Here is a 14,988-nt window from a genome sequence, read left to right as displayed (position 1 = left end):
TCACTGCTCCAACTCTCGCCTTCCAGAGCTTTCCACAGCAGGGCCGCCAGCCTCCTGAGATTTGAAGCCAAAATCTGTGAATTGATGGGCAAAGGCCCTTGTCTGGACACGTGGCTCTAGTTGTCGTCATTTTCAAAGGGGTAGAAAGAAGGCCGTGGTTGGGAAGGTGGGCTTTGCAGCCCAGCGGCCATTGCCTGCTGTGTGGCTCTGGAGGAGTGACTCAGGCTCTCTGACACTCATTCCCCAACCACACAAAACAGAGACAGCCCGCGTGGCATTGTGACGGGGACTCGCCAGTGAAGTCCCAAGTTTTCAATCCTGAGACTGACTCAACAAAAGTGACACTGGTGCCTTCAAATAAGCTGGAAATGACTATCCAGAGCTTACACAGATATCATATTAACTAAACTTATCACATTATGATCCTTGCACTCTGATGGGTTATGTTGTTGTTATTGTAGTCTCTTTACATGTTCTGTGAGTTCTCACAGGTGTCTCACATCAGGGATGATGGGACAAACGGATTAAATCAGAGCACGCAGCTGTGTAGAAGGAACAATTTATGGCACATATCAAGTGCTCAATAAACACTGCTAATACTCATCGCTGCTCTCCACTACGGTATTTGTCCTTGTCCATCTGGCATGGTTACTATTTAAATGGCCTTCACCCTTAGTTGACTCTGGATTCCCTGAAAGCAGACTCTGAGCTACTTATCCCTCATTCCTAGCACATAGTCGGCAACCAGCAGGCCTTGTTAAATGAACGGGAGGAAAGTGGATGCCTTGGTGGACAGAGATGGTGGGTGTTTGGATGGATGGATGGTGTGATGAGTGGGTGGGTGGATGGATGGATGGATGGGTGGATGGATGATGGATGCCTGAATAGACAGACAGAAGTATGGATGATTGGGTGGACAGACTGACTGCACAGGACCTGTCTTTTTTATTGTGTTGTTCACTGTTCTATTCCAAATGCCTAGGAGGTGGTTGGTGCGTAGGAAGTGCTCGGTACTCAGTTCTGGAGTGGACGGGCGGGCGGCCTCCAAGCCACAGTTAGACTCCCTGCTGCGGTCTGGATCTGGAGGGGCCGTCTGGCCTCAGAGCTCTCGTCCAGTGGCCCTGACTGAGATGGGCGTCGGGCGGCCGTGCTGTGATTTCCCCGAGGCCCTCTTCTGCTTTCTGATTCACACTCAGCTCCTCTTCCCGCTGACGGTCCTGAACATTGACTCCTGCAGCAGCGGCCCTGGACTCTGTCCTCACTCCGTGCCCGAGGGCAGCTTGCTGACCAGAGGCACTGACCAGAGAGGTCAGGAACCTTCCTGGGGACCAGGCTCCCCAGTGGTTCAGAATCAAAGGCTCCTCGGGCCATTGTCTGAGAGACCCTGTCTGTAACTGGTAGAAGGGACAGACGGCTCCCGGCCCTGGGAACCGTCTCTGAGTTCTCAAGTGCTGTCCAGATCGTGTGGGGGAAAGGCAGAGGCCAAAAGCCTGTGAGTCAGAGCTGGACTTTGGCATCGGAGCATCTGGCTTCAAATCCCATCTCTGCCTGGCGCCAGCCGTGTAACCTCAGTTTCCTCATCTGTGAACTAGGGAGACGCTCGCCCCCGTGATGAGAAGGATGAGGAGAAGTGTGCAGAAGGCTTGGCACAAAGCCGGGCACACAGTAGACACTCAATAAAAGCTGAATGAACGAATGTGTTGCCGAGAAATGCCACTGTCCCTTTCTTCTTCGGGTGCAGGAGAGGGACCTGTGGATTCCATTTCTGTCCCTAGAAAGTGAGGCTGGTGAGCCAAGGGCTTTGGACTCTCTGGCTCCCAGCCTCGGACCGTTCTGGGCACATGGGACGGCTCCCCTTAAATATTTGTTAGGGGGAAAAAATGAATGAATCTGAGCAGATTCAAAATCAGCTGGGCCCAGCGGGTAGTTCAGCAGGAACTAGGAAATGCCTTGGGGACCTCACCCACATATGGATGTTCATGTTTGACAAAGATAGAAGAAGCGTGGGGCAGAGCACAGTCGGTCTCTGTATCTGCAGGTTCTGCAACCAGAGATCCGACCGAATGCAGATGGAAAACACTGGAAAACATGATTTTGCTGTTCTGCACATGCACAGACTTTTCTTGTCCCTTTTCTCTAAATACAGTATAAAAACTGTCTCTCTAGCATTGACATGGCATGAAGTATCAGAGCAATGTAGCAACGATTTAAAGTGTTTGAGAGGTTGTGCGCAGGTTCTCTGCCAATACGGCACAGTCTTCTAGAAGGGGTTGCAGCATCTGTGGATCTGTCTGTCTGTGGGGTGGGGGCCGGTCCTGCAACCAGCTCTGTCCCCGATGAAGCATGCTCAGACCCCCTTGGTTCTGTCCTTGGAGAGGGGCTCCTCATGCCGGGTTCTGTGCTCTTTTGCAGGTGGCTGCCCGGTGTCCCGATGCTTCACAATTGGAGGGCCACCAGTTTCTGACCCCAGAGGGTGGACCCCAGGAGCCTGGCGCCTGGCTGGGAGATAAGGCCAGAATCCAAGGCCTGGCTGAAGTCACCCGGCTCCCACAGGCCTGAGGGGCGGAACCTCTGCGGAACTGCCACTTTCAGAGCCACTGGGGGGAGTTCCGAGGAGAAGAACACGATGTAGGGAGATGGGACCACCTCCCGCGCGTCCCCTGGCTTGGCCACAAGAAGCCCACCTTGACCTTGGGCCGCCTCTCCCTTGGCCCAACCAAGAGCTGGACTTGCCCTGGGCCTCAGGCCTGGGCTACCCCCTTTGCAGGGGGAGGAAGACCGAGGACCCCCGGGGGTCCCGTCCCTAGGGGAAGCCCGGAAAGCCACGGCCCCTGTCGCCCCCCCAGCCGCCCAGCAGCCGGTGGGTCCGGAATGCCCGCGCCATGGCCAAGCTCTGGGTCAAGGTGCAGCGCTCCTGCCGCAGGAAGCCCCTGCGCTTCCTCTCGCTCCTGGCCCTCTACCTGGCGGCCGGGAGCCTGGTCTTCCTGCACTCGGGCTTCGGGGGCCAGCCCGCCGCCTCCCAGGGCCAGGCCAGCCCCGCCGCGGGCGGCGTCCAGGGCCACGAGCTGCCCTTCCTGGGCGACCTGCACCTGGGCCGGGGCTTCCGCGACGGCGAAGCGTCCAGCATCGCGCGCAGGTACGGACCCTCGCTCAAGGGCAAGGACGCCAACGAGAGAGCCAAGCTGGGCGACTACGGGGGGGCCTGGAGCCGAGCCCTCAAGGGGAGAGTCCTCCGGGAGAAGGAGGAGGAGCGAGGTAAGAGCCCCGCGGGGCGGGCAGGGGGCGAGGGACGCAGCCAGAGGGTGGCAGCACCCTAGCGCCAGCGCCCTTTAGGAAGCAGGTGTCCTAAGCTTGTAGCGACGTCGTGGAGATTTCACTCTGGCCCCCACTCCACAGAGGGGAAAAAAACTGAAGCTCAGAGAGGTTAAGCAGCCTGGGCAAGTTTGCACAGCTTGTGGAGTTTGCATTGGAACCCCACCGCCAACCAGGGCTCCAAGTCCACCCCATCCCCGCAGCCGGTCCCCATCCTCAGACACACACCAGCCAGCGCCCCAGCATCTTAGGCCCCAGCGCCTGTGGTAGGCACTTTCCATGTTTGAATTATTCCCACAAATCCACACTGGGCCGCTTGGTTCCCGTGGTAAAGATGAGGAAGCAGAGGCTCCAAGAGTCTGTGTTCACCTGGCTACTAAGTGACCGGGCTTCGCCTCCACCAAACCACCCTGTGGTCCATCATCCTGGATCCTTGGGGATGGGTCCTCAGGGACATCACTGCCCTGGGCATGTTCTGCTGCATTTCTCAGCTGTCGCAGGCAAAGGGGGTTTAACTCTGATTTTCACTGAATTCCATTGGGTTGAACAGGACACTTACAATCCTGTGCCCAGTTAACAGATGTGAAAACTGAGGCTCGAAGGAGCAGAGACGCTGACTCTGGGCGGCAGTAGCCCTGGGGTTTAAATCAGATCTCCCTGGCCTGGACGCCTGGCTCTCTGTGAGGCACCCCAAGTCCACTGGCACCTGACCGGCATGCTGGGGAGAGACCCAGCAACCCCGGCCATCCAGGAGATTAACACAGTCGAGGTTCCCAGAACTCAGGCCAGATGGTCGGGGGCATAAACGGAGGGGAGGGAAAACCAGCCCTGGGTTCCACTGAGAGTCAGCTCACAGAAAGCCCTTTCTCCCGCCAAGGCCCAGGCCAACGGCTTCTCTTCCCTGTGCCTCGGTTTTGAAATCTGTAAAATGGGGATAAAGGTCCCTTCCCCCCAGGCGGTCTGAGAGTTCAGTGAGATGCCACCCGGGAAGCACCTGGAACCCCCAGGCCTGGCACCAAGTGGTTACAGATGTTCAGGGGGTGCTCCTGGGGTCTGCCTGGGGGGAGCCCTCTCACAGGTACGGGTGAGGCAGAGGAGTTGTGACTGTCCCTCCATATCCGTGGGTCCACACCTTCAGATACTGAAGGATTGCTATACGCTGCTGCTGCTGCTACTACTAATTAGACTTTCTTGAGCAACTACTACATGCCATTAAGTTGTATTTGCTCTTCATAGCTTAGTGACTTGTGTAAATGCTTATCCCATCTTCTGGCTCATGAACACAGGTCCCTGAATTGTTGCTGTCATTCTTAGTAGCAGCTGGTCTCTACTGGACGCAGTGATGCAGGGCTTGAGCTGTAGGCAATGGAGACCCTGCCACAGGCTGAGGCAGAGGAGAGGTGCTTTACCACTGAGCTGTATTCCCAGCCCTACTTACTTATTTATTTGGGGGGCAGGGTCTCACCAAGGTCTCACTAAGTTGTTCAGAGCCTTGCTCAATTTCTGAGGCTGGCCTCGAACTTGTGATCCTCCTGCCTCAGCCTCCCAAGCTTCTGGGATTACAGCTGTGCACCACTGTGCCCAGGTTTTGTTTTGTTTTGGTTTGGTTTGGTTTTGATATCAGTTTCTGAATCCAGGAGCACTGAACCACTGAGCCACATCCCCAGCCCTTTTTATTTATTTATTTTTATTTTGAAACAGGGTTTGTATTTACAGACAGGGTCTTGCTTAGTTGCTTAGGACCTCGATAAGTTGCTGAGGCTGGCTTTGAACTCACGATCCTTCTGCCTCAGCCTCCCGAGTTACTGAGATCCACAGGCTTGTGGCAGGCACGTCACCTGGCCCCACGTGGCCATCTTCTTATAAGAACCCCAGTCCTATGGGATTGGGGCTCACTGTCCTCCAGTTTGGCCTTGGAACTCAATTACATGTGCCGGGATCCTATTTCCAACAAGGCAGCATTCTGAGATACTGGGATTAAGACTCCGACACAACTTCTTCGGGGGTGAGGAGGACCCATTCAATCCATAACATAGTAGAATTTTTATTTTCACTTTTTCTGGGAGAAAAATCATACTTCCAAGAGCCCGAGTGACATTCAGAGCTTCCTGCAGCTCTGTCCTCGGGATTGAAGCCAGACCTGCCTGACTGCAGGACAGGGAGACGCCGCCTGGCGCAGATCCACTTACCAGGGACTGGTGGGGGGTGCAGGTCAGCGTGTGTTCGTCTCCTGGGGACAGAAGGCCCTGCTCACAGACGGCAAAGCCTTATTTTATTAAAGATGAACGGGAGCCGCAGAACACAGTGAAGAGAGAAGGATCAGATGCCCCTCGCGGGAGGGTTCCTGACGCTGGTCTCTGCAAGCCTGGCCACTCCAGCAGCCGGTCACCATGGAGACAAGCTGACAGCTGGAAACTTGGCCATAGGATCCACCCTCCAGTGGCCTGGGATTTGAGGAGGGGGCCCCAGAAGAGAGCTGAAGAGGTCAGCAGAGGCCGTAAAACCCCCAGGACAGGGGCAGTGGTAGGGGGGTGGCAGCCTCCACCAGACACCAGTGGGAAAGGCGTCCCCAGGTCTGTCCCAGGACCCGTAGGAAATGGACTCAGGCCCCCGGCTATACCGACTCATCAGGCCCTGGCACACAGGACCCTGAGTCTGTCTGTCCCTCCCCCTGTCCACAGATAAGGAGGTGGAGGTCAGTCGAGTCTCTGTTCTGAGGGACACTTCAGCCCAGTGGAGGGAAAGGTGAGGATGGCCCCGCACTCCAAAGTCCAGGCTGTGGGGACAGTGGCTGCATAAACACACCCTGGTTTTTCTCTGAGGGACCCAGCCTCTCCCGACCCCTCCAGAGTCATGGGAGGAGTCTGCAGGTAGCGCCCCCGTCACTGCGGTCCCTGGACGGGGCTGGGCTGGGGTATCTGAGACCATCACTGCCGGTGAGCTCTGCCAGTTGGGTGTCAGTGCATGCTGGTCACGCCCTGCTGGTGGCAAAGGACAAAAGCCCCCCAGAACCAGCTTCAATAAAGAGGAAAATGCACTGGGCCATGTCACCAGGCTGCAGAAGGGCTCCCCAAACACGATTTTTGTCAACTCACCACAGCCGCCTTCGGGAAGGCTGCCCTCTGCCCACCCCTGTCTTGGCTGCTTGCCCTCACACAGCTGCTGCTGGCCTGGGGACTGGCTGTTGGTAGCGATGGACTCGCACGAGGCCAGCATCCCGAGAGGCTTCACCCAGTAGGAATCCAGCGAGCCCTTCCCTGGGCCAACACTGGCTGCGGGGTGGTCACTCTGAGAGGCCCTGTCCAGGTCAAGGTCTGAAAACCAGGGGGAGGGGCGTTCTGCAGGCCCAGAGCGCCCACCTCGGCCCACCCGCCATGCCACTGTGGAGGTCCGGATGCACCGCCCTGACACTTTCACTTCTGTGATTAGCCGATACCTCCTACCCACGTGACCGCTGTCCCCGGGTAGCCAAATGCACCTGCCCGCAGCCTAAGCTGACAGCCCCCAAAGTCATGTTGCAGCTGGTGCCAGGCCCAGCCTTGGGCCTGGAAGTTGTGCAGATTATGTGGCCTCCGCGGCTCATTTAGAAAAGAGGGGACAGAGGGATGTCAGTAGCTGCCCATCAGAGCGCACGCCCCGTGCCCAAAGCTGAGATTCGCTTGTGAGGCCGACAGACGGAAGAGGCAGGGCGGTCAGTTTGCTCATCTGTGAAACGGGTTCGTGAGAGCGCAGATTGAACGGGACGTGGCTCGGTCCGTGTGGCCCAGCGTGGCCCATAAAGTGGGCCCGGGGGAGGCGCGCTCTGACGCATGCGCATCTGGTGATGAAGCCCTCCCCCCTGTCTCTCCCTCCCTCTCTTTGCTTTCTCCTCTCTCTCCCCCGGCTTTTTGTCCTCCTGCCTACCCCACTGTGCACCCTGGACACTCATCCTCTAGTGAACCACTGGACACGCCCACCCAGTGCCCCCGCCCAGCTGGGGGCGTGGCATCCCTGCAGGAGTCCAGGGGCTGGATCCCACCGGGAGGGAGGGGCTCAGGTGGCTGAGCCAGCACAAAGGCAGGGGGCGGGGCCTCCAGAGCGGCCACTGCCTGGTGTCCCTGCTTCCTCTAAAGATGGACTGTTCTCAGCAGATCGGCAGATCGCCTCGGTCTCCTGAAAGAAATCCCAGGGGGTGGCGCATCTCCTACAGCGCTGGGAAATGCTGCTCTGGGCAGGGGAGCGGCAAGGGGCCCGACAGGCCATTGTGACAGGCTGGCGTCCTCCTCTAGACCTGCTCCTCATGACAAGGCTGGGGGCGGGGGGCGCACGGTGTAGACTGGACAGCATTCTTCTCGGCAGGGAAAGGGGTCAAGGGGTCCCTCGGTCTTTCCCACTGGCTGGATCCACGGTCCCGCCTCCGGGTGCGTCTGAGCGCAGCGGTGGGGAGAGCTGGTGTGGGTGCCCCGGACCTGACTGAGGCTTTGTTCAGCTACAATCAGATGCAGATCCAGGCAGGACACCTTTCCGGACCTCTGAGTGTGAGGACCATGGTGCTCTCCGCTACCCATGGGGCATTGAAAAGATCCCCTGATTCAAGAAGCTCTGAAGCCAGACTGCTTGGGTCCAATTCCGGCTTCCTATGTACAAGCTGTGTTACCTTGGGCAAAGACTTACCCTCTCTGGGCTTTGGTTTCCTGTTCTGTATAGAATGGGAATAATATTCTCATGGGATTATTATAAAGATCCAGTGGAGACAATGTGCATGAACCACTTACCAAAGCGCATATCCAAATAATAATAATAATATTGATTTTGAAGAAATAATGGGGCCGGGTGCAGTGGTGCCGCCTCTAATCCCAGCAGCTCAAGAGGCTGAGGCAGGAGGATCGTGAGTTCTAGGCCAGCCTCAGCAACCTAGTAAACCCTAAGCAACTTAGCACGATGCTGTCTCTAAATAAAATATAAAAAAGAGTTTGGGATGTGGCTCAGTGGTTAAGAGCTCCTGGATTCAAATAAATAAATAAATAAATAAGGAAGGAAAAGAGTTTATATAAACTGTAAAGTCCTGCCCTTTGTGCATGAGAGTTCACTGTTTACCATGAAGTACCAGAAAGTATTTATTACTTTAAGAAAACTAAGTGCATGGTTTATAGCTAGATGGTTATTTCATATAGTTTGAAACTGTCCTTTGGATGGGAGAATTCACCTTGACCCCCATAGAGACAAACTGTGAAGTTCCTCACACAACACTGTGAATGGCCCGTATCTGAATCTACTTACCTGAACCTTGGGCCTCTGACGTGCAGGACCTTGGGAGAGACGATTCCACACGTTCCGTCTAGACCTCCCTGGGCTGTTAGTTTCATGCCCACCCTAAAGAAGCGTCTTGCCATGGCCCAAAGGAATCCTTTAGCCCATAGAGCTGCTTAGTATGGGCCTCATCCCGGGTGGCTCGGGGATGGCCTTGGCTTGGATTTCTGGGTGCCCCGATGTCACCAGGAGACCCAGGAGCCCCGCTGCAGCTCCCTGCTGTCCCCTGCTGGCCTCCAGGACCGCAGCCCCTCCTGGACCAGGTTCCACGGAGGCCCCGGAGGAAGGAATCGGTCCCCAACGCCCAGCCAGGCCACCGTGCCAGCCAGCCTGAGGCTCCTCCTGTCCCCCACATCTGACTTCTCTCCTTTCCCCCGAAGCCAAGTACATCGGCTGCTACCTGGACGACACCCAGAGCCGCGCCCTGAGGGGCGTGTCCTTCTTTGACTACAAAAAGATGACCGTCTTCCGTTGCCAGGACAACTGCGCCGAACGGTAGGTCCCCAGGTCCCCAGATCCACCTGTTGGGGTCCCCCCCTTCTCGCTCCTGCTGTGCCATAGTGGGCGGGGGGGGGGGGTGAGCACCGAGGGCGGCTTGCAGGCGAGCGAGTGCGCATGCGTGTGCCAGCAGCCTGTCCCCAGCTGGAGCCCAGCGGCCAGTGCCTGGTGTGCAGAGTGGGGTCGGCTGGCGACCTGGGGAGCGCAGTGGCAGCGCCTGATGATCTTCTAGTAGAGGTCGCGGGCTGGAGCCGCGCACCGTGGCCAGGTAGCCGATGGCACTGCCCACACGTGGCACTGAGGTGACAGTATACGGGTGTGAGGACTTGCAACTGGTGGGCGTGTGCGCGTGCGCACTGTCCACACGGAGCTCGTGAGAAGCGGGAGGTGAGGACTTGGGAATGGGGGTATCTGGCCTCTCTCCCAGGGAGAAACACTCAGCTCTTCAGACAGGATCCCCAACCCAGGAACAAGGGGATAGATTGAGTTTGATTAGAGTGGGCACAGAGGGGGCCAGGAGCAGCGGCCCAGGACTGTTATCCCAGCCACGAGGGAGGCTGAGGCAGGAGGATCGAAAGTTGGAGGCCAGCCTCAGCAATTTAGCAAGATACTACATCAAAATAATAAAATAAAGAGGGCTGGGGATGTGGCTCTGTGGTAAAGGGCCCCTAGTTCAATCCTCCCATAAAAAAGAATGTGCATGGGGAGGGGGCGGGGAGAGCTGATTTGGGGGGAGGGGGTACTAGGGATTGAACTCAGGGGCACTCAACCACTGAGCCCCATCCCCAGCCCTATTTTGTATTTTATTTAGAGTCAGGGTCTCACTGAGTTGCTCAGTGCCTCTTTTTGCTGAGGCTGGCTGTGAACTTGCCATCCTCCTGCCTCAGCCTCCCAAGCTACTGAGGTGACAGGCGTGCACCACCTTATCTTTTTAAGAGCAGATGAGTCCACGTAGGACCAGTGAACAGGGCCAGGACCCTTGGGGTGCCATGGGCTTGACCTTTTCCCCTATCTCCTGGGACCCTTAGCCTTGGATGGCACACAAGGTGACCTGGAATCCACTCACTGCCACACTTCATCCAGCTGACCGATGGTCACAAGCTCCGCTGGCCACATGCTAATGCAGAAATGGGCTAGGGGGTGGCCAGGGAGGGACTCTCCCTTCAGTCCCTGACTAGGACACACTGTCCCCTTTATAATGAGCTGCCTGAGAAGCCTACCATTAAAGTCACAAGCCCAGGCCCTGTCCAGCTTGGGAAGGGCCACGGGATGAAGGATGTGGATTTGCTAATTTATTTGCCAATCTGTGGGGAGATGGGGGTGGGTTCCCCGGAGCCCCTGCCCCCGGGAGCTCCCAGTCTAGACGGGGGACAGACGAGTACACGGGGCAACCTGTGAGCTAGGGTTGCAACGTGTCACTGCGGGAGCTGGACAGCAGAGAGGCCCCGCCACCCAGAGGTCCGGCAAGGCCGCTCGGGGGTGACAGCCAAGGAGCCCTGGGGCTGCTGTGGGAATTCCGCTCAGTTCAGGGAGCATCTGCCGGCTGTGCACACGAGCTGGGGTCGGGGTCCAGGCAACTGCAGCCCTGCCCATGGGGCACCCCCATCTCACTGGGGAAGCCAGGCACCAACAGGTTGACCCATGGAGCAGCAGCGTGTCCACCCAGGAAGCACTCGCTCCTGCCGAGCACTGTCCCAAAGCACTTCGCAGTTCCTAACTCTTCAACGGCACACGATTCCCGCGAGGCAGGGGTGCCAGGGACCACATTCTACAGATGGGCAATCTGGGGTGTAGACACACGGAGCATGATGGGTGCTGTACAGTGGAGATCTGAGAGCAGAAGAGGTGGGGGGCTCCACACGGGGGACTGGGGACGAATTACAAAGGTAAGACCCTGAGTGGGGTTTTGAAGGATGAATAGGAGTTTCCTTGGTACTCCCAGTAGAGTATGCGGAAGAAACATCAGAGCCTGAACTAGGGAGCAGAGAGAGAGGGAAGGTCCAGGCTTGCTCCTTTTAAACTCACAGGAACTACTGAGGGTCCCATGAGAACTACCTTAATCCCTTCCACGGGCACACCCCCAATGACCCAAGACCTCTCACCAGGCCCCACACCCTAAGCCTCCACCACCTCCCAATAGCACCACCCTGGAAAACCAGGCTTTTGACACATGGACCCTTGGGAGACACTCAAACCATATCCTAACCCAGAGCACCTTGGAAGGTACTGCCATCCGGGTTCGTCAGCTTGCCGTCACTGTGACAAAATACCTGAGACAATTAGCTTATAAAGAGAAAAGGCTTATTTGGGCTCCCAGTTTTGGAGTTTCCAGACCATGACTAATGGGCCTCGTTGCTTTGGGCCTGTGGGGAGCAACACACCGTGTAGAGCACATGAAGAAGCAAAGCCACTCACCTCTTGGTCAGGAAAGGAGAGGAAGGGGAAGGGGCTGGGCTTCACAGTTCCCTTCAGGGCATGTCCCCAGTGACCTAAGGACTTCCAGCTAGGCTCTACCCCTGCAAGGTTCTACCACCTCCAAGCAGCTCCACCCTGGGGACCAAGCCTTCAACACTCGGGCTCTGGAGGATACTTGGGATCCAATTCATAGCACCGTCTCCACTGCCACGTTCTGTTCATTGGGAGTCACCAAGTGGAGTCCCAGCTCCAGGGGAGGAGGATTAAGCTCCATCTTTAAAAGAAAGGAGTGGCTCAGAATTTGTGGATACAGATCCAAACCTCCACCCTCCTGACCCAGGACACTCCCAGGCACGTTTCTTTCCCAGAGCGGCTGGACCCTCTCCCAGGTGGGTCTCCCTGATACACGGGGGCCTCCATCCTTCGGGCCTCTGAGGGGTGAGGCCCCTCTTGCTTTGGATTTGGTCACACTGCTGGGCCCTGTTCTTGGAAAAGGCTGCTTCTATCACTGGGTACCATCATAAAAGAGAGGACCCAGGACACCTGAGAACCAGGGCCTGAGAGACAGGGAGTTAAGGCAGGCAGAGGAGGGAGGCTGGCACGGCCCCAGGATTGTGCTGGGCATCAGATCCCAAGATGCTCAGCTCATCTAAGATGCTCTTGTCCCTCCTGCCCAGGTGAGCAGGTGGCTGTGGCAATGCCACATTCTACCCCAAGTTGCTGGGGCGTGTGGGGGCCACCAGCCTGGCTGGGCATGTCTCTCCATCCAGGACCACACCAGCCATAATGAGCACACGGTCCCTGCAGGCTCCTCGGGTGCCCAGTACTTTGCAGGCTGCTCCTGGAGGCCACCATATCTCAGAGGCCACCTTGGATGAAGGGGCTGAGCAGGGCCTGTCTTCCTCCCCTCCCCAGCCCTGGGACCCCAGCCAGCAGGGACCTTCATTTGTTCCTAGACTGTGGAGCCCCTGAGCATCCTTTTTAGGAAAGGATTTCATGCTTATGAAAAAAAATTAAAAATCGAAGCATGCCTGGATTGTTCTGTTTTAGGGGAAGGAATTTCTCCCTTGGCTGGGTCTGGAGCTAGTTTTGCCATCTTCCAAAGCAAAAGGAGAGTCTCTGCTCCTCCCCTGGCCCCAGCTCCTCTAGAGACACAGCCACATCACTCCTGAGTGACATTTCCTGGAATAAAGAGGCGGGGCTCTGGGGAACTGAATGTCTCCGGTCCCAGACAGGGAGGACCAGGGGAGGGCACCAGGTCTGGGCGCATGTGTGCTTGTACACTGTGGTGGGGGCTAGGCAGGGGTGACGGTGGGCGTGGCGGAGAGGGCAGGTGGGTGGTCCCTGGGGTGCTCCAGTTCCCTTTCTGGGTTTCTCGGACCTCAGGGCCTCTTTTCTTTCTTCCTGGCTCTGGAACTCCCCAGCCTCCCTGACTCCTCTTAGGAGTCTCCTGGAGTCCCCCTCTCCAGGATCCCCAGGGGTCTCCTGATGGCCTTGGGATGCCTCTGGGTCCTGAAGGCCCTTGTCCACCGGGTCTCCGCACTGGCGGGGTCCGTTGTCGCGGGGTCTGCAGTCGCGGGGCCTCCGGGTGGCAGCCTCCCCCACCTGACAGCGGCCTCCCCTAGGGGTTACCTGTACGCCGGGCTGGAGTTCGGCGCCGAGTGCTACTGCGGCCACAAGATCCAGGCGGCCAACGTGAGCGAGGCGGAGTGCGACATGGAGTGCAAGGGCGAGCGGGGCAGCGTGTGCGGGGGCGCCAACCGCCTCTCGGTCTACCGGCTGCAGCTGGCGCAGGAGTCGGCCCGCAGGTGTACGTGAGTCGGCCCCGCCCCGTCCCAGGCTCCTCCCCTGGCCACACCTGGGCCCCGCCCATCTGAGGCTCCTCCCTTGGCCACACCCTGGGCCCGCCCCATCCAAGACTCCTCCCTTGGCCACACCCCTAGGCCCCGCCCTGCCTGCAGCTCCTCCCTTGGCCACACCCCTGGCCCCGCCCCACCTGAGGCCCCTCCCTTGGCCACACCCCTGGGCCCGCCCAATCTGCGACTCCTCCCTTGGCCACACCCCTGGGCCCGCCCCATCTGCGGCTCCTCCCTTGGCCACACCCTGGACCTGCCCCATCTGCGGCTCCTCCCTTAGCCACACCCCTGGGCCCGCCCAATCTGCGACTCCTCCCTTGGCCACACCCCTGGGCCCGCCCAATCTGCGACTCCTCCCTTGGCCACACCCCTGGGCCCGCCCCATCTGCGGCTCCTCCCTTGGCCACACCCCTGGGCCCGCCCCACCTGAGGTCCCTCCCTTGGCCACACCCCTGGGCCCGCCCCATCTGAGGCTCCTCCCTTGACCACACCCTGGGCCCGCCCAATCTGCGACTCCTCCCTTGGCCACACCCCTGGGCCCGCCCCATCTGCGGCTCCTCCCTTGGCCACACCCCTGGCCCCGCCCCACCTGAGGTCCCTCCCTTGGCCACATCCCTGGGCCCGCCCCATCTGAGGCTCCTCCCTTGGCCATACCCCTGGGCCCCGACCTGCCTGCAGCTCCTCCCTTGGCCTCACCCCTGGCCCCGCCCCACCTGAGGCCCCTCCCTTGGCCACACCCCTGGGCCCGCCCCATCTGCGACTCCTCCCTTGGCCACACCCCTGGGCCCCGCCCTGCCTGCAGCTCCTCCCTTGGCCACACCCCTGGCCCCGCCCCACCTGAGGTCCCTCCCTTGGCCACACCCCTGGGCCCGCCCCATCTGAGGCTCCTCCCTTGGCCATACCCCTGGGCCCCGCCCTGCCTGCAGAGCCTCTGCAGGTCCCATGCCCTCTGTCGCCCCGGGCCTCCCATGGCTCCCCATCACCCAGAGGCTACTGCTGTGCCACCCAGCCCGCCTCCCGCAGCTTTGCAGAGCAAGCCAGTTCCTGCTTTCGGGACATTGTCCCACATGGCCCCCTTCCTGAGGGACAGGGCTGTTTAATGAGAGTTAGTAACGATCTGTCAAATATCTGCCAGGTCTCTGCTAAGCCTCGGGCAGGCCTGGTTTTACTTACCTTCCCTACAGGCTTTTCGGGTCACTGCCATTGTTAATTATCCCCATCGACAGCGAGGGAACAGAAAAAATTACAGTGAACTTGCCAAAGGTCACACAGTCTAGTGCCAGATGACCTTCAGACCTATTAAAAGATCTGCTGGGCTTAATGAGGAGTGGGAGGCTGGGATTACCCTCTCGGGCAGTTGAACCAGAGACAGGACAGAGCTCCACAGTGAAACCCTCTAGCCCTGTGGCCTGCGCTTCCCCAATTGGAACATGTCTGAGAGGCCCCGGAGACCTTGTTCAGCTTCTGTGTCAGCAAGCCAGGGACATTCTGCATTTCTAAGGAGCCCTGTGTGATGCCAGGCTGCTGGCCCATGGACCAACTTTGAATAATGAGGCTTGATCTCAGCAAACTCTCCTAGAATGCAGACAGACAGTTGCATCTCTGTTTGTATAAAAAG

General features: G+C 58.2%; 1 protein-coding gene across 1 annotated transcript in view; it reads left to right on the top strand.

Moving 5' to 3' along the window:
* The window catches only part of Wscd2 (WSC domain containing 2), an 82,154-nt gene that overhangs the window by 37,610 nt on the left and 29,556 nt on the right, over positions 1 to 14,988 (top strand). The window contains exons 2-4 of the mRNA XM_077105244.1: positions 2,413 to 3,255; positions 8,982 to 9,096; positions 13,140 to 13,324. Coding sequence (XP_076961359.1) covers positions 2,883 to 3,255; positions 8,982 to 9,096; positions 13,140 to 13,324 — 673 coding nt within the window. The 5' untranslated portion in view covers positions 2,413 to 2,882. The remainder of the gene's footprint in view (positions 1 to 2,412; positions 3,256 to 8,981; positions 9,097 to 13,139; positions 13,325 to 14,988) is intronic.

Source organism: Callospermophilus lateralis, chromosome 1, assembly GCF_048772815.1.
Source record: "Callospermophilus lateralis isolate mCalLat2 chromosome 1, mCalLat2.hap1, whole genome shotgun sequence".
In the NCBI taxonomy this organism is placed as follows: domain Eukaryota; kingdom Metazoa; phylum Chordata; class Mammalia; order Rodentia; family Sciuridae; genus Callospermophilus; species Callospermophilus lateralis.
Note: the sequence above shows the minus strand (reverse complement) of the source record. Positions and strands in the feature narration are given on the sequence as shown.